The 19,102-nt window shown below is 43.9% G+C and overlaps 1 protein-coding gene across 23 annotated transcripts in view; it reads left to right on the top strand.

The window, feature by feature from the left end:
• DYSF (dysferlin) overlaps nt 1-19,102 on the top strand; it is a 222,141-nt gene that overhangs the window by 182,741 nt on the left and 20,298 nt on the right. For all 23 annotated transcript variants that reach the window (XM_040223965.1, XM_040223960.1, XM_040223962.1 and 20 more), the window contains 6 exons: nt 2,620-2,718; nt 9,115-9,243; nt 9,557-9,712; nt 15,065-15,156; nt 17,992-18,162; nt 18,772-18,914. In XM_040223965.1, coding sequence (XP_040079899.1) covers nt 2,620-2,718; nt 9,115-9,243; nt 9,557-9,712; nt 15,065-15,156; nt 17,992-18,162; nt 18,772-18,914 — 790 coding nt within the window. The remainder of the gene's footprint in view (nt 1-2,619; nt 2,719-9,114; nt 9,244-9,556; nt 9,713-15,064; nt 15,157-17,991; nt 18,163-18,771; nt 18,915-19,102) is intronic.

Raw genomic sequence — 19,102 nt, 5'->3', positions numbered from 1 at the left:
CCTACTTCATCTAGATTTTCCAAGGTTTTCCCACTGATTTGAGTGTAGCAAATCTCTTAATATTTTTATTCTCTCCATAATATCTTATTTGATCTTATTCCTAATGGTGTACCTACTTTTTAACATTAGATTTAATAAATAATCTAATGTTTATTTTATTGGTCTTTTTGAAAGTTTACTCTGGGATTTGATTATCAGTTACAATATTCTCCATCATTCTACTCACCTTTTTCAAATTTTGATCTTCCTTTGATTTTCCTTTTTCTCACTTTTTAAAATTATCAGATTATTTATTTTCATTCTTTTTGTATAAGAGCAAGAATATTTAAGACTGATTTTTCCTTTGAGTACAGACTTAGCTACTAAATTTTAAGGCATAGCCCTCTTACTCTTGGTATTTTCTAAGGACCTGTGATTTTAGTTTTGTTTTTTTGTTTGACTCAGAAAAGTTTTAAGAATACATCTTTAAATTTCTAAAAGGTTGGGATTTTTGAGTTTCTCATTCATTTCTAGTTTTATTATTACGTTGAGATCAGAGAGTGTGACTGATAATGGATTTATTCCTTGGACTTTATTGACATTTGCTTTGTGGCTTTTAATTTTTTTGAAGTGCTCCAATGGTACTGGACAAGAAGGTATAAGTTCCGTTTTTAGAATACATGGTGTTTGTCTATTTAAATGACACTGTTAATCATATTACTCAGATTCTCTGTTTCCATATTCTTCTTTTAAAAAATTTACTTGGTTTTTCAAGACTGAGGGAAATGTAATAACTTTCCCACAACTATTGTGTTGCTGTCATTTCTTTGTACAAAACACACTGGTTGTTGTCTGTTTATGCCTGACTCTGAGCCTGAGTCATACAGGCAAATTTTGAACTATCTGATCTTGGGAAGGAAAGATAGACTTAGGAGGAAGCAAACAGCTAATGTGAATTCCATTCTAACCATTCCTACCTCTGTGTACATGTTTGCCTGTGTGTTAGCGTGTGTACTTTGTGGTGTGGGGGGTATATGTGCATTTCAGCATATATATGTCTCTTGGGCATGAGTGTGTAAATATGTTCTTTCATGTGTCAGTGATTGTATGAGTTTGATATGTGTGTCTGTTTGTGTTTATTCATCCCTCACATCTTTTATTCAAATTGGACTTAAAACATCAGGACTGGTGTCTGCCTTGCTGGCTTTTTTGAGAGTGGTTAAAACCCTGAAAGCTCTGCTACTCTGTATCTTAACCCATCTGAACCTATTTTCCCCTCTCTGGCTGCAGAAGATCCTTCTGGTAAGTTGGTCAGACACTCTGTAGACTCAGCGTTGCTCTGGCGTCCACTAGTGTTGTGTGTCTGGGTACCACATTCTGGCCACACAAATGATGTTAGGGCCATATTTCCAGAATGCGTCAAGACTCTGAGAACCTCACTTCACCCTCTCCCCACGGTACCTGTTCAAGTTCCATTGGCCTGCCTCCAGCTTGGGTCACCTTTAATAACCTAGAGCTGGATGGGCTAGGCATTGGTTTAAAGGGAGCACCAGCATTCCCAGAAACTCATGATGGAATTCAGTTCATTTTATAGAATCAGAGCAGGCTCCTGGGAGATCCCTTAGTTGACCGCCTCATACAGAGGAGAAAAGCAGGCCATAGAATGGGCTTTCCTGACACCTTGTCCAGTGCCCTTCCCATGGTACTAGGTAAGCTTTACAGGTACCAACAGCACAGACCCAGGGCCTGGGCCTGTGTGGGATTTTGGTGGAGGTCCAAGGAGAGTGATGATCCCACCTTCAGGGAACTTGCTGACTCCCTGTGCAACGGGACCCCTGGACAGGACACAGCTGAAGGAGCATTCTAGACACAAGAGCCAAGAGGGCCTGCAGACACACTACTTGCAGGAGGAGTTAAAAATGGGGTGATACCAGTGTGTGCCCCAACATACCCACCCACCTTCCCCCACAAATATATATATGTGAAGGGGCAGAGAATGTGTTGTCCCAAACTTCCTTTCTTCTCACCTCATTTCCCCCATCTAGCACAGTATATCTTTTTAATAATGGGCACTTAGCATTTGTTGAATTTCAGGGGCTTTGCCCTGATTTGACCTTAGGGGAGGCTAAGTTCTGATTTTGGAAGCTTTTATGTTTTGCTGGAGTCTGGAGGTTGGGGATCAGAATAGTTCTTTGGTGTCTTAAGTTTTCCTGGGTCTACTGTAATTTTTTAATAAATAATATTTTATTGACATTTCCTCCCAAGGAGTTATCCAACATATGGTCTGAGTTTAGCCTCAGTATACTCCTGGAATGCAGGGGGACTGTGATGAAAAGCCCACTTCACAGAAAGGAAAAGGAAGGCCCCAGGAGCTTAACAGAAGCACGTGGTAAAGGTGGGGCAGAGCCAGGGCGAGAGCCTCTGCTTCTCAACACCAAGCAGGTGTGAAGACCTTTTTCCTGACTGTGCAGTCAGCCCCTAAAGAGTCAGGGAATTCCAGTTCTTTGCTCTTCTGAACTCACCCAGCAGGAGAAATTTGTGGTCCAGGCCAGCCCATCAGCCTTGCTTGGTGTTCATCCAGAAGAACCTTGCTTGGCAAGTTCTGTTTCTGAAACTGTTTCTTGTTTTCTACCCACTCAGGAGGAGGAGTTCATTGATTGGTGGAGCAAATTCTTTGCCTCAACTGGGGAGAGCGAAAAGTGTGGGTCCTACCTAGAGAAGGACTTTGACACTCTAAAGGTAAGCCCTCTCCTCAACGTCTTCTTCAGTCCAGTGGTCCCTGGGCACCAAGAGTTGCAACCAAAAGATAATATACATCTATACATATATGTTTATGGGTGAAAAGATACCTGGGATCTGCTTAACTTTCTTAAATGCTTAAGAAAAGTAAGGATGAGTTATTTAGATGATGTGGATTGCCCTCTGATAGATTTTTAAAATATTAAAAATGATCAAAATAGCAAAATATTGAATTATTAAAGCTTGAAGATGAGTACTCAGGGGTTTGTTATACTATTCTGTCTCTTTTAAAGTTATTTGAACTTTTCTTATTATAAAAATTTTCCATGAAAATGAAAAGGAAAGTCAATGTGAGAATGTGAGAATGTACCTCTGACTCCCCGACCTCTGCAATTGGGATAGAAATTACCCAGCACATATAAAAATATGGTAAACTCTGTTTCTGTGGAAAAAAAAAAAACCCAGAGCCTCAAGAACAACACAAAACCAGGAGTGAGTCAGCCAAATTCTGGTATTTTGAGGAAATTCCACAAATATGGTTATAGTTTTTAAAAGCAGACTCCTATTAAAAAAGATAACCAGAGGTGACTCAAAACTGCTCCTTGAAGAAAGTTATACAGTGTCCTGGAAGAGGTTTCCAGGTAAAATTCAGGATGCTCAGTTATACTGAATTTCAGATAGATAATGAATAATAATAGTTTATTTGAATCTGAAAAAAAAATATTGAATTCAAAATTCAAATTTAACTGGGTGTCCTGTATTTTCACTTGCTAAGCCTGGCAGCCCTTCCTAGAGAACAAGAGGGGCAAAGGTTGTCAGATGCGTGAGAAAACCCCAAGGAGCTCCCTAAAGGGGACTGGATGAAGAGAGCTTGAGGGTCGTTGAAGTGGTGGGTGGTCACTCTGGAAGGCCATCTCACAGGGTGGCAAGGGCTGCCTCTGGCACACTGGAGGCCCCTGTGTGATTGTACCTGGAGACATGGGGGGGCAGAGATGAGCCTCAGGGCACCAGCGGTCAGAAGGCTCAGGCCTTCCCAGGCCGCAGGTCCTTTGTTGACTTGGTAGGTGGGTGTATGAGGCTGGGCAAAGAGACAGAACTATTTGTGTACCAGGAAGAAGGTCCGACACATTAAGTCTGGCATGTGGTCCTGTGGCCTTGCCAAAAGAAGGAGAAAAGCTATGTAAGAATGAGGACTCCTGCCAGGGTGGCCCATGGCCCAGGCACCCTCACGGGTTCCTTAGATGCCGGATGCTGAACTGGCACCCAGCCCACCTGCTTGACCTCTCTGAGGAGATCTCTGGCAGTTTCCAAGTGAAAATGGGTTATTTAAAAACAAAATGCATTCAACCTGCTTCTGGGGAGGAAGCAGACCTGGAAGAAACACTGATCCTTTAGGGATTGTTAACCACCACCAGCAATATGGGTCTTTGAAAAATAGCATTGTAGCATTATGGAGAGAATGGAGTACACAGTGGGTAGGGAAAACAAATCATATTTTGGAAATCACTTATCATAGAGGGGAAAAGACAACTCATGGTCTCAACAGGGAAAGACAGAAAACAAAAGATACAGCAAAAAGTCATAGAGGAAACGAAATCATATAAAAACACAACAGAAAAAGAATAAATGCTAGTTTTCCTATAAATAAAAATGGTCTACACTCTTTTACTAAGTGATAAGGACTCTTAGACTACAGCAAAAGTAAAATTTCATTATACTACCTCTCAAAGACACTTCTAAGGCAATACAATTTAGAATGGCTAAAAAAGCAAATATTTTGGCAAACAAAATAAGTGCAAAGAAAGGGGAAACAAATTGAAACTAAAGTCAAAAGCAAAGGAAGCAAAATGGAGTGTTTTGTATAAATGAAAGATGTACATCTCAGTGCAAAAATTCCAAACGTTAATGTATGGAACAGTAAAGCTTAGAAATCCTTAAAGCAAAAGTGGATAGGAATATATAAAGTAATAAATGTGAAAGTATGAAATTGCAGAAATTAAAGTTGCAGTGGGATTTTAATGTACCTTTTTCTTAGACAGATAAAACAGGCAATCAATAAATAAGGAAATGAAAGATACGAATAACAAGGCAAACACTTTCTAAGCTACATCGAGTAGCTTTAAAATAGAGAATAAAAATAATTAAAAATTAGAAAATACATTTTTTCCTAATGCTCAGAGAACACTTACAAAACTTGATCACATATTAGTTTAGTAATAAGTTACCCCAAACAGAAATCATACAAGGCAGATTTAAATGTACTAAAATGAGAAATTAATAACAAAAGTTTAAACGAAAAGACCAACCACTTGGAAATTTAAAAAATATTTTATTGGGACTTCCAGTATGAACATGCCTGCATAAGTCAGCGTTTTTCCCTTTTTCTCTTGGAAATCATTCAAACCCACAAACTTCATTTTCAGTAAAAGTTGGAAACAAATAAAACCCGCAGACTCCAAAATACATGTAAGGGCTGTCCAAAGGCAACTGAGATTGGGTAAAAGCCACTCGGCCATAAATGAAGAGAAGATGCACGAAAATGATGAAAGGTCACGGTGGTAGCAGACTTCAGAAACCCTCATACTTCCTAATGAAAGAATGCTGATAATTACTTAAGACAGACTTTATGGACTCATGGGGACTTATTATCTGTTCTCTTTACTTTTGTGTGTGCTTGAAACTTTTCATAACAGTAAAAAATATAAAACATAAAAATTATATTCTTTGTTCACAATAATGGACATGGGAAATTTGGAGACAGGTTCAGGCTGGTGGCAAAAGCCTCTTAGATCTGGTTTGGTTCAGAGAAATAAAGAAGGTGGAGTTACACAAGAATCATATGGATGAGCCATATTTATAGGAAACAGCCTGCTTCTGTTGTGGGAACTAAGGAAATAACTGGTCAAGAAAATTCAACCCATTTAGTGACAAGTAATAAGAAAAGAAAGAGTACAGAATTATTTTTAAAATCTAAGGAAAAAAGAAAAGAAACTGTAAAACAAAACTTAACCAAAAGAAGAGGATATATACCCACCAGAAAAGTTTCTCCAAGGAGCAGATGAGATGAAAGACTTTGCTGTGAACTTTTTAGAAACAGGGCAGTATGAATGCAAGCAAAAATGAAAGAGCTCAAGGGATGGTGAGATGAGAAGAGGTGAAATGTGAGCAAGTAGGATCCAGGAAGGAAGAAGAAAACTTGAAATTGGAAGGAGCACGGGGCAGAATGGCCACGTTGGAAAACACAGGAAGGGGCGCAGGGGACAGATGAAATGGAAGTAAATAATTATAAAAGGATGCTGAGAAAGTGACAAATATTAGTAGTCAGGGAAAGGATATCCAACATTTGCATAATTGGCGTCTCTGAGGAGGACAACCAAAACAATGAAATTAAGCAAACAGTTAATAGTTTAATAAAACTTCACCAGAACTGAAAGAATACTTGAATATGCACATTAGAAGGTCTGGTTTGTCAGAACATCAGAAAAGATTGACCCAGATTGGTCAACTCTGGGACATATTCCCAGTGTAGTTACTGAACTTTAGAGATAAAGAAAAAAATCCTTTGAATAGTCATATCTTCTCCCTCCACAAAAATTTAAATAATTAAGAAAAGGAAATAAATCAAAGTGGCTTCACTTTCTCTATGACATTTAATTCTCAAAGACAACAAAACACCATGTGTAAGATCATCAGGAAAATAAAAGGTGACCCAGAGGTTTGACATTCAGGCAAGCTGCCCTTCATGCATAACTGCTAGACACACAGGTATGCACACTGAGGAGCCAGGTAGTATGGCTCCCAGGAGCCTGTTTCGAGGGACTCCTAGGGGATGAATTGGAATAAAGGATGAAAGAGGATGGGACAGAGAGTAAGGACACTGATAGTCGTATTATAGACATAAGGAGAATTGACAGATATTATTTAAACCCAGCAAATCACAAAATGTGAAAATAACCTAAATGTCCATTGACTGATGAATGGATAAACAAAATATGGTAAATACATACAATGGAATATTATTCAGCCTTAAAAAGGAAGGAAATTCTGACACATGCTACAACATGGGTGAATCTCTAAGACATTGTGTTAAGTGAAATAAGCTAGTTGCAAAAGGACAAGCATTGTATAATTCCACTCTAGAATACCAGAGTAATTATTATTAAGAGTATTATTAGCCTTATTGAACCTGGTGGCTTGAAAATAGAGACACCCTATGGCACATTTACAAAATTGACATATATACACTACTATGTATAGAAATAGATGGGGAAACAGTGGAAACAGTGTCAGACTTTATTTTTTGGGGCTCCAAAATCACTGCAGATGGTGATTGCAGCCATGAAATTAAAAGACGCTTACTCCTTGGAAGGAAAGTTATGACCAACCTAGAGAGCATATTAAAAAGCAGAGACATTACTTTGCTGACTAAGGTCCATCTAGTCAAGACTATGGTTTTTCCTGTGGTCATGTATGGATGTGAGAGTTGGACTGTGAAGAAGGCTGAGCGCCGAAGAATTGATGCTTTTGAACTGTGGTGTTGGAGAAGACTCTTGAGCGTCCCTTGGACTGCAAGGAGATCCAACCAGTCCATTTTGCAGGAGATCAACCCTGGGATTTCTTTGGAAGGAATGATGCTAAAGCTGAAACTCCAGTACTTTGGCCACCTCATGTGAAGAGTTGACTCACTGGAAAAGACTGTGATGCTGGGAGGGATTGGGGGCAGGAGGAGAAGGGGACGACAGAGGATGAGATGGCTGGATGGCATCATGGACTCGATGGATGTGAGTCTGAGTGAACTCCGGGAGATGGTGATGGACAGGGAGGCCTGGCGTGCTGCGATTCATGGGGTCGCAAAGAGTCGGACATGACTGAGCGACTGAACTGAACTGAACACTACTATGTATAAAATAGATAACTAATGGGAACCTACTGTCTAGCATAGGGAACTCTACTCATTATTCTGTGGTGACCTAAATGGGAGGGAAATCTAAAAAAGAGGGGATATTTGTATAACTGATTCACTTTGCTGCACAGCAGAAACTAACACAATATTGTAAAGCAGTTATACTCCATAAAAATGAATAAAAGCAATAAAAATTGACCATGTAATAAGCCATAAGGAAAATCTTAACAAAGTTACAATATGGAAGTACCACTGACAACGTTTTCTGATTATAAGGCCCTAAAATTAGAAATTAATAACAAGCTCAAAAGTCAAAAAAAACTTTTATCTGAAAAATTAAAAAGAAAGCAGCTCTCTTCTAACAATTCTTGGTGAAAGAGAATATATTGAAAAAAACTGTGGAATATTTGGGAAGCAATGATAAAACACTATATGTTAGACCTTAGTGGTTACAGTTAAAGATGTATTCAGAGGAAGCTTATAGCCTTGAAAACTTATGTTAATTAAAACAAAAGGATGAAAACTAACTATACATCTAACTCTTAGATCAAAAAAGTAAAAATGAGACTATTATTATGGAATGCCAAGAAAAGGAAAATGAAAAAATTATATATCAAAATAAATGGGGCAATGCTAAGGTAGTAGCAATTTTAAGTGTTTTCCTTATCAGAAAAGGGGGGGGCAAAGTAATTAAAATTTCAACTGAAGAAATTAGAAGGAAAAAAATGCTTAAAATAGTATGAAGAATAAGATAATAAAACTGGAAGCAGAAATAAGCAACTGGGTGTGGAATCTGCAGATACGGAGGGCCGACAGTCCTGCTGGTCAGTTTCAGATACACCAATTAAGCATGCATATTAAGTGGGTTAATCTCACTATTAGTTAGGTACATTTTATCATCTATATTAGAAAATCACTGCTTCATTTAAATCTAAGCACTACTCTAACAAGTAAAAATCACTGGCTGTTGAGAGGAGAGCAATTTGATTCACTGCCATTTGGACATCCTGGGCAGTCAGCATTTTGCTGACTTGTGAATTTTCTAGAGTTCTGTCTTTGATGTTCCAATAAAAAGTTAGTTAACTTTTCATTTCTGTGTTTGTGATCTTATTCTCAAGACATGCACCACTCGTGTAGACGATGACTCTTGGGTATTCAGAATATTGGATTCATCAGAAAACCCTGTTTTCAATGGCGTTGAACAAATGTCTTCCTTCTGTCTCTCCCCCCTCTCTCTTGCTTGTCTCATCTCCATGACTCGCATCCTTTTCCTCTCTTTCTCTGCCTCTCTTCCTGGTCCCCCCTCTTCTCTCCACCTACCCCCACCAACCTGCCCTCCTCTTGGCTTTTTTTCTCAAAACTGCTTCTGGTCCCCCCGCCATTTTTCTTTCTGTCCCTTCTGTCATTCAAACTCTGTCATGCTTCCTTTTTCCCTGCTGCCCCTCTTCTTCTCTCTTTCCCTTGTCCCCCTCTCTCATCCCCACGTGTGGCAGGTCTATGACACACCCCTGGAGAACGTGAAGGCATTTGAGGGCCTGTCTGACTTTTGTAATACATTCAAGCTCTACCGGGGCAAGACTCAGGAGGAGACTGAAGACCCATCAGTCATTGGGGAGTTTAAGGTAAGTCCTTGAGGACATGTCTCTAGCCCAGGGGTCCCAACTATGGAGTAGCAGCAATGAGTGAAGGAGGGGCAGAAGTACTGTAGTAATGTCAGTAATGACCCCAGTGCTGAGATCGGTGGCTATGTGGGTGATGGAGGTGGTGCTGGTGGCGTTGATGCTGCTGATGCAGAATCTGATGGGGGTGATGGGATTGCATTGGGCTTCATAATCACAGTGGTGATGACTCTGACAGACTTGAGAGTAATGGACGTAGTGCTGAGTGTCTTGGTGACAGTGATGAAAGTGAAAGCTGACCCCTCCTTCTTTTCAGGGACTCTTCAAAATTTATCCTCTCCCAGAAGACCCAGCCATCCCCTTGCCCCCGAGGCAGTTCCACCAGCTGGCTTCCCAGGGGCCCCAGGAATGCCTGGTCCGTGTCTACATTATCCGAGCATTTGGCCTGCAGCCCAAGGATCCCAATGGGAAGGTAACACCCCCGGAGCTCTCACCACCCCTAGAGTAAATGGCAGGCTGGGGTATCGAGAGGCTGCAGAATTTGGATATAATCTTTGCCCCAGGGAGTTCACAGTAAGTGGGAAAACAAACATGTACAAAATTGAGATGTTACAGTGTTGCAGTTCTATCAAGGCCAAGTGCTCCAGGAGGTCAGAAAAGCCCAAAGGCAGTACACAACTTTGGGATAATAAGGAAGACTTCCTAGAAGGAATAGGATTCTTAAGGGTTGATGAAGTTTTAATAGGTGGGGAGGGAGAAGAAAACCATATTTTAGGAGTTAAAAACATTGGGAAAAGTTTGGGAGCAAACTGCTTAGCATAGGTTTAGCACAAGGATAAGGCATAAGGACAAGGGACATTAATGGTGTTGATGGGACTTTCAAGGGTGGGGTGGAAAGGCAAGAAGGAGGGATGGAGCATGATGGGCAGCTGTGCTGGCCTGGCCATGGTGGAGGCTGGGGTAGAAGGAAAAATAAATAATCTTGGTCCTGTCTTTATACAAAATTTTGATGTTTTGTTCATCATGGACTATTTGTATTGGTTTTATTTTATTTTATTTATTTTTTTTTGTTTCAAAAAATTTTTTTAATTTTTATTTTTACTTTATTTTGCTTTACAGTACTGTATTGGTTTTGCCATACATTGACATGAATCAGCCACGGGTGTACATGAGTTCCCAATCCTGAACCCCCCTCCCACCTCCCACCCCATATCATCTCTCTGGATCATCCCCGTGCACCAGCCCCAAGCATCCTGTATCCTGTATCGAATATAGACTGGCAATTTGTTTCTTACATGATAATATACATGTTTCAATGCCATTCTCCCAAATCATCCCACCCTCTCCCTCTCCCACAGAGTCCAAAAGTCCGTTCTAAACATCTGTGTCTCTTTTGCTGTCTCACATATAGGGTTATCATTACCATCTTTCTAAATTCCATATATATGTGTGTTAGTATACTGTATTAGTGTTTTTCTTTCTGGCTTACTTCACTCTGTATAATCGGCTCCAGTTTCATCCACCTCATTAGAACTGATTCAAATGTACTCTTTTTCATGGCTGAGTAATACTCCATAGTGTATATGTACCACAGCTTTCTTATCCATTCATGTGCTGATGGACATCTAGGTTGTTTCCATGTCCTGGCTATTATAAACAGTGCTGCAATGAACATTGGGGTACACGTGTCTCTTTCAATTCTGGTTTCCTCGGTGTGTATGCACAGCAGTGGGATTGCTGGGTCATAAGGCAGTTCTATTTGCAATTTTTTAAGGAATCTCCACACTGTTCTCCATAGTGGCTGTACTAGTTTGCATTCCCATGTTGGTATTGATTTTAATTTTTAAAATATCACATTAAAATGTTTATCTTGATTACTAAAGTTTTTTGTCCTTCCCTTAAATTTTATGCCTGAGTTGAGCACTGCCCTGACTTACTCTAATCGTGACTGTTGAGTGAAGGAGTGGAACTGAGGGAGAGCCTGAGTCTGGAGCTGCAGGGAAATGGGGGCAGGGGCAGAGTGTGGTTGGGAAGAGAGAGAAAGAGGAAGAGGTGGGGCAGAGTGAGGGGTGGTGGGGTTCAGACGTGCGAGCTAGGGTCTTCTCTTGTCCCCTTAGACAGGTACAGGCCTAGCCTGTGTCCTAGTTTGTGGGAGGGCCCTGGTGTCCCGTCCCTGCGGCCTTGCTCTTCGAGGCGAGAAAAGCTCCATTGCCCTGCTGGGAGATCACAGAGTGGGATGGAGCGGTCCCAGCCCAGGCACCATCCACAGCCTCCAAGATGTGGTTGTGGTCAAGTTCCTACACCTCAGGCCTTCCTGGTGTGAGACTGACCCAAGCGCTCTGGCCCTGCCTGCTTCTGAGGCTAGTTGAGGGAATGCCGCTGCTCGTAGAAGGCTGGGTTGGGCTGAAAACATCTGGCCATTTCTTTCCCTTTCTATCGGCTGAAGCAGAGGTCACAGACAGGACCCCACCCTGGCCCCGTCACATATGTCACGCAAACTGGTGTGTTTCTGGGGGTGTGAGCCTGGCCCCCACCCACCCTTTCCTAAGGTGGGCAGTGGACTGGGAGTTTGGAGGACTTGGGCACCCCATTTCCACTGCTGGAGCAGAGGCTCGAAGCGCGTGTTAGGGTGGTGTGCCCGATGGGGCTGCTGGCCTGGCAAGTGGCAGCTGCTTCTTGTTTTTTATTATTTTATTGTATATTCTTTTATTTATGTGATGTTAATGAACCTTTAGTCTATAGTAATAGAAATTAGTTATAAACTGGAATTAAGATAGATGGGAGAAACATTAACAACCTCAGATATCCAGATGACACCACTCTAATCACAGAAAACGAAGAGGAATTACAGAACCTCTTGATGAGGGTGAAAGAGGAGAATGAAAGAGCTGGCTTAAGACAATGTTAAAAAAACTAAGACCATGGCATCTGGCCCCAATACTGCAGAAAAGGTGGAAGTAATGACAGATTTCCTTTTCTTGGGCTCCAAAATCACTGCGGACAGTGACTGCAGCCGTGAAATCAGAAGGCAATTGCTTTTTGGCAGGAAAGCAATGACAAACCCAGACAGTGTGTTGAAAAACAGACATTACTCTGCTGACAGTGGTCTGTATAGTCAAGGCTATGGTTTTCTCAGTGGTCACATATGGATTGTGATGGCTGGACAGTAAGGAAGGCAGAATGCCAAAGAACTGATGCCTTTGAACTGTGTGGTGCTGGAGAAGACTCTCGAGAGTCCCTTGGACAGCAAGGAGGTCCAACCAGTCAATCTTAAGGGAGATAAACCCTGAATATTCAATGGAAGGACTGATGCTGAAGCTTCAGCTTCAGTATTTTGGTCATCTGATGCAAACAGACGACTCACTGGAAAAGTCCCTGATACTGGGAAAGATTGAGGGCAGAAGCAGAAGAGGGCATCAGAGAATGAGATGGCTGGATGGCATCTCTGATGCAATGAACATGAACTTGGGCATACTCTGGGAGACAGGGAGGGACAGGGAGGCCTGGCGTGCTGTAGTCTGTGGGGTCACAGGAGTTGGAAATGACTGGGTGACTGGACAATAGCAACAGCAATAGAAACTAGAATGGTGGTTGCTTATGGGGTAGAGTGACTGGGTGGAGGAATGAGGAAGCTTTCTGGGGTGACTGAAATGTTCTGTATTTTCAATCATGTGTTGGTTTGTTGGTTATACAGATACATACACACACACATATATATATGCTCTAAATATACTATATATATATATCAACTATGAAATATTATTTCACTAATGCATATGTAATATACTATGCATATACATGATATATATGTATATGTTACAATGTATATGTATATATACTATGTGTATATAATATGAACTTATATACTACATATGGGCTTCCCTGGTGGCTCAGATGGTAAAGAGTACTACATATACATTTGTCAAAACTCATGTAACTATATGTTAAGATTGACATATATTATTGATATACTGTAATTTAAAAAATGAGGGGAAAATGCTTAGGCTAAGGGCATGGTTTTAGAAAAGGCAGAGGAACCAGAGATCAAATTGCCAACATCCGATGGACCATCGAAAAAGCAAGAGAGTTCCAGAGAAACATCTATTTCTGCTTTATTGACTATGCCAAAGCCTTTGATTCTGTGGATCACAATAAACTGTGGAAGATTCTGAAAGAGATGGGAATACCAGACCACCTAACCTGCCTCTTGAGAAACCTATATGCAGGTCAGGAAGCAACAGTGAGAACTGGACATGGAACAACAGACTGGTTCCAAATAGGAAAAGGAGTACGTCAAGGCTGTATATTGTCACCCTGCTTCTTTAACTTATATGCAGAGTACATCATGAGAAACGCTGGACTGGAAAAAGCACAAGCTGGAATGAAGATTGCCGGGAGGAATATCAATAACCTCAGATATGCAGATGACACCACCCTATGGCAGAAAGTGAAGAGGAACTAAAAAGCCTCTTGATGAAAGTGAAAGAGGAGAGTGGAAAAGTTGGCTTAAGCTCAACATTCAGAAAACAAAGATCATGGCATCTGGTCCCATCACTTCCTAGGAAATAGATGGGGAAACAGTGGAAACAGTGTCAGACTTTATGTTTTTGGGCTCCAAAATCACTGCAGATGGTGATTGCAGCCATGAAATTAAAAGATGCTTACTCCTTGGAAGAAAAGTTATGACCAACCTAGATAGCATATTCAAAAGCAGAGACATTACTTTGTCAACAAAGGTCTGTCTAGTCAAGGCTATGGTTTTTCCTGTGGTCATGTATGGATGTGAGAGTTGGACTGTGAAGAAGGCTGAGCACCGAAGAATTGATGCTTTTGAACTGTGGTGTTGGAGAACACTCTTGAGAGTCCCTTGGACTGCAAGGAGATCCAACCAGTCCATCCTAAAGGAGATCAGTCCTGGGTGTTCTTCGGAAGGAATGATGCTAAAGCTGAAACTCCAATACTTTGGCCACCTCATGCGAAGAGCTGACTCATTGGAAAAGACCTTGATGCTGGGAGGGATTGCAGGCAGGAGGAAAAGGGGACGACAGAGGCTGGATGGCATCACCGACTTGATGGACGTGAGTTTGAGTGGACTCTGGGAGTTGGTGGTGGATAGGGTGGCCTGCAGCTGCTGCTGCTGCTAATTCGCTTCAGTCGTGTCCGACTCTGTGCAGCCCCACAGACGGCAGCCCACCAGGGTCCCCCATCCCTGGGATTCTCCAGGCAAGCGTACTGGAGTGGGTTGTCGTTTCCTTCTCCAATGCATGCATGCCTGGCGTGCTGAAATTCATAGGGTCGCAAAGAGTCGGACACGACTGAGTGACTGAACTGAACTGAACTGAAGGGCATGGACTTCATTTCACTTTCTGGGGCTGGATGTGGTTGGCAGCTTGCCCGTTGGGAGCACGGAGGCTGGGCAGAGAACGAAACGGTGAATGAGAGCACAGTAGAACTGTGAGTGAGGGAGGGATTTCATAGCTATCCCGAGTATGAAACTTGAGGGACAGGCAAAGCTGTCCAGGAAGGCTGTTTAGGAATTCTCTCTGTTGGAAGTAGTGAGAAGACTCTGGTCATCCCCTTCAAGAAAACCTAAAGAGCTCTGTTATTCTTCTTGGCTTTCAGTGTAGAGTGGTGTTCTTTTGAAAGTGTCACCATCCTAAGGCTAGGCATCAGAGGACTCAGATTCCTAAGGGTTTCAGGAGGCATGCCCAGGGGATTCCAACTCTCTTGGGCCCCCGACCCCTTTGAGAGCAGAGCAGTGAAGGAGCCTCAGAGACGTGTTGGGAAGGTGACTTCACTGAAGTGTTTCCTTCTCTTCCTGCAGTGTGATCCTTACGTCAAGATCTCCATAGGGAAGAAATCGGTGAGTGACCAGGACAACTATATCCCATGTACTCTGGAGCCTGTATTTGGAAAGTAAGTTGGAGTGGCTTGGGGCTTGGGGTGGAGGTGCCAGTCTGGAATAACCCACAGCCCAGTGGGAGAGATGTGGCTGCTGTTGGGAAGTCCCTGTCTCCTGGAGCAAAGCTTTGTTCCCTAAATCTTGCATGTCTGTGGGGGTGTAACTTCAGCTAGCTCTTCCTTAAGTCCTTGCAGAAGCTCCTAGTTAAACAGTTACCTCGAAGATCAGAAATGTAAATGGAAAGCCAGAGCATACATTTGCTCCTTATTCTCTTTTTTTTTTCAGATCAACTATTACTTTGGAATAATTTTAGATTTACAGGAAAATTGCAAAGATAGTAAAGTTTTCGTATACCCATCACTCAATTTCCCTCACCATTAACATCTTACCTAACATGTATCAAAATTAAGAAATTGGTAATATTGCATTACTATTAACTAAACTCTAGCCTTTATTAGGATTTTGCCAATTTCCCCATGAATGTCCTGTTACTGTTTTAGGATCTAGATCAGGATTCCTATTGCATGTAGTAATTATTTTCTTTTATTGTTCCTGGTTCGTTTGTGGCAGATAGTAGAAGGACATGGACTTAAGGGAGTGAAATACTTCCTAAAGTCTAAGAATGAGGAAGGAAGAAGCAGTGCTCATTGCAGGGACTAGCTCCCAGGCATTCTGACCTGCTTGCTGTTTGGATGCGAGCTTATTTAAGTCAAGGGGCTTCCCTGGTGGCTCGGCAGTAAAGAACCCACCTGCCAATGCAGGAGATGGGTTTGATCCCTGGGTTGGGAAGATCCCCTGAAGAAGGAAATGGCAACCTACTCCAGTATTCTTGCCTGGGAAGTCCCATGTATAGAAAAGAGAATCTTGAGAGAGGTTGGCGGCTATTTCTCTAGCGCCTGTTGGAGAAGGCATGTACTGATACTGTCAAGCAGCACACGGGATTCATGAATCAGTGTCATGCCTTTTTTGGAGGGGAAACAGCCCTGGCCAGTGATGAGTCACCGCCTAGCTGGAACTGGAGGGCAGGGCTGCGGGGAGGATGGTAGGTGTGAGAGAGGAACCCTGTTTGGTGTGCGTGGCTGGCATGGGGCCCCAGGCTGAGGGGACCACACAGGGCAAGGTGGGAGCGTGAGTGTAGAACACGCCTCTTCCTCGCCGTTTGCCATCTGCCTCCAGATCATGATCACCTGCTCTGTGGTTCAAGCCTCCCCAAGTCCACAGCAGAAGCTCTTTGTTTCTATCACCCACGTGTTGACTAGCCCTAGGCATGGGACATAATCAAAGATAACTCTGATTTTGTCTACCAGTTTCCTATAAACATCTGTTCTATGGGGTGATCTTCCTCACTCCCTGAGTGGAAACCATGGCAGGCAGGCCACTTTGCTGCTCGGGTTCAGAGAGTCCACTTTGCTAGAAACCCGCTGTCTCAAGTTGGTAACCAGAAGGCGCGCTGATAACCAGAATGTGTTATCAGGAGCACATGAGACGTCCGGAGGGTCCACCTTGGGCACAGCATGTACCCCTGGGCAGGGGTGTGCAGAGGGGAGGAGGGGCTTTGCCCAGTTGCCTCTCCCTCTAGCTGCCTCCGTTGTTCTTGCAGGGCCAGGACTAGGGAGCATGTGGGAGAGGAGGGGGCCACATCAAGTGCAAATTTTGCTCATCTGACACCCTTTGGGTGGCAGGTGTTTGCTTTCCTGTGGGTGCTTTCCAGAGCCCTCCTACCCCCACAAGCCCTCCCAACATAGCTCCTGGGATGTGGCAGGTGCTGTGTCCCTTTAGCTGGCATCTCCCCCTCATCCACCCACCCATTCTCAGATGCATCTTCCCACAGCCTCTCACCATCAGAGCCCCACATCCCATGGGGTGGGCTTCAGGCAGCCCCCTACACTGCAGCTCTGTGCCCAGCCAGGACAGGCACACAGCTCCCCCCAAACACACTGCACCTCCTCTCTGCCACTAGCTGCTTGCACTTTGTCAAGCACAGCTCGGGTGCCAGGCTGTGTCTCCCTCCTGAAGGGAACTCATTTCAGAGAAGGGACAGCACTTCCACACTTGACCTCCGTGGGAGGTGGGGCTCTCAGAGCACAGCAGGGGCTCTCTCCAAAGAAATCTCTGTGCAGGTCCTGTTTCCATCCCACTCCAGAAGCAGTGGAAAAGCCCCAAGAGTCCTGAAAGTGGATCCTGGGCCACGCCCTTGGTAAATTCCAGAGCTCTGGCACCTCGCTCTGGAGTTTCACATCTTGTCTCTCGGTGTCCTGGTGGAAACTTCATTAAAATTTTATTTATTTATGTGGTGCATCATGATCTTCCTTGCATTATGCAGGATCTTTCCCTGAGGATGTGTACTCTCTAGTTATGGCGTGTGGGCTTTAGGAGTTGCAGCACACGAGCTTAGTTGCTCCACCACATGTGGGATCTTAGTTCTCTAACCAGGGATGGAAGTCGAGTCCTTTGCATTACAAGGTGGATTCTTAACCACTGAACCACCAGGAAAGTCCCCGAAAACTTCATTTTTAACCTTGTGAATGAACACAGTTCATTTGTCCATTCTGTGATCCATCTGGCAGGCATCTGCTGATTATTTGGGAAAACCACACACACACACACACACACACACACACACACACACACACACTGAGACAAGCCCCGCATCGGGAGTGTGTGTGTGGTGTGCTGCAAGAGCAGTGGAAGGTCTGAGGAGCGTGGACTGCAGGCCAGTCCTGCAAGAGGAGGAGGCCAGGGGTGGCTTTCCAGCCTGTGCACCAGCCTGGCCACCCCCTTGAGGTCCTGCTGTGTCCAGTGACCTCTGAGAGCTGGTGTTGTCAGGACGACCCCCTCCTTCCTCGCAGGATGTTCGAGCTGACCTGCACTCTGCCTCTGGAGAAGGACCTGAAGGTCACCCTCTATGACTATGACCTCCTCTCCAAGGATGAAAAGATTGGGGAGACGGTCATTGACCTGGAAAACAGGCTGCTGTCCAAGTTCGGGGCCCGCTGTGGACTCCCCCAGACCTACTGCATGTAAGTGCACGGTGCTGGCTGCTTCTCTGACTGTGGGCCGAGCACTGACTGTGTGCCAGCCTGATCCTAGCCCTTCACAGATGGCTTCTCATCTCAGCCCAGGTCTCATCCCTACTCTGTAGATATGGACACTGAGGCCCAGGTTTGTAAGTGGTGGGGTTAGGATTTGAAGCTGCTTATCTGACTCTAAGAACCCAACTCTTCATCATGTCGTTACAATTCTCCTGAAGGCACCATTGAGGTGCCTGGATAAGGGGCGGAGAAGGGAGGCCAACGGTGGGATGGGTCACAGAGCCTGGCTGGGCCCTACAGTCCTCATTCACTTCCAGCCAACTTGAGTCTTGTGTGGGTCTGATTCTCTAAATTTGGAAATTGGAAACCTTTCAGTTTCAATCCCATGCATGTGTGAAGGAGTCCTTTTGTCTCTGGGCCTCAGTCTTTCTGTGTGTGAAATGGGCTCCCCAGTCATGATGAACAATCACATAGGGTGCCCTTGGTCAAAGAGAAGGGCGGCTGGTGCCATGTTTGTGGGCACATGGGCCACTGTGCGCCCCTCCACCCCGTCAGTGTCCTGGAGCGTCTCATCTCTGTGTTTTGCTTGGGCCTCAGCTCTGGACCCAACCAGTGGAGAGACCAGCTCCGGCCCTCCCAGCTCCTCCACCTGTTCTGCCAGCAGCACCGGGTCAGGGCCCCTGTCTACCGGACAGACCGCGTGGTGTTTCAGGATAAAGAATACACCATTGAAGAAATAGGTGAGCTCGCCCTCCAATGCCCTCTCTCTTATGGGTCCCCTCCTGTCGTAAAGGGGCTTGGACATACCCACCGGAGAAGACCCGCACCCGCACAGTGTGGTCTGGGGTCTCTCCAGGGAAGCACAGATGGACTCAACTTGCCCTTGGTGTTCTTCCTGGAACACCACTGTGAAGATTAGAGGTCAAAG

This window comes from Oryx dammah, unplaced genomic scaffold, assembly GCF_014754425.2.
Source record: "Oryx dammah isolate SB20612 unplaced genomic scaffold, SCBI_Odam_1.1 HiC_scaffold_25, whole genome shotgun sequence".
Classification (NCBI taxonomy): Eukaryota; Metazoa; Chordata; class Mammalia; order Artiodactyla; family Bovidae; genus Oryx; species Oryx dammah.
The sequence above is the reverse complement of the archived record's forward strand: the minus strand, read 5'-3'. Positions and strand labels throughout refer to the sequence as shown.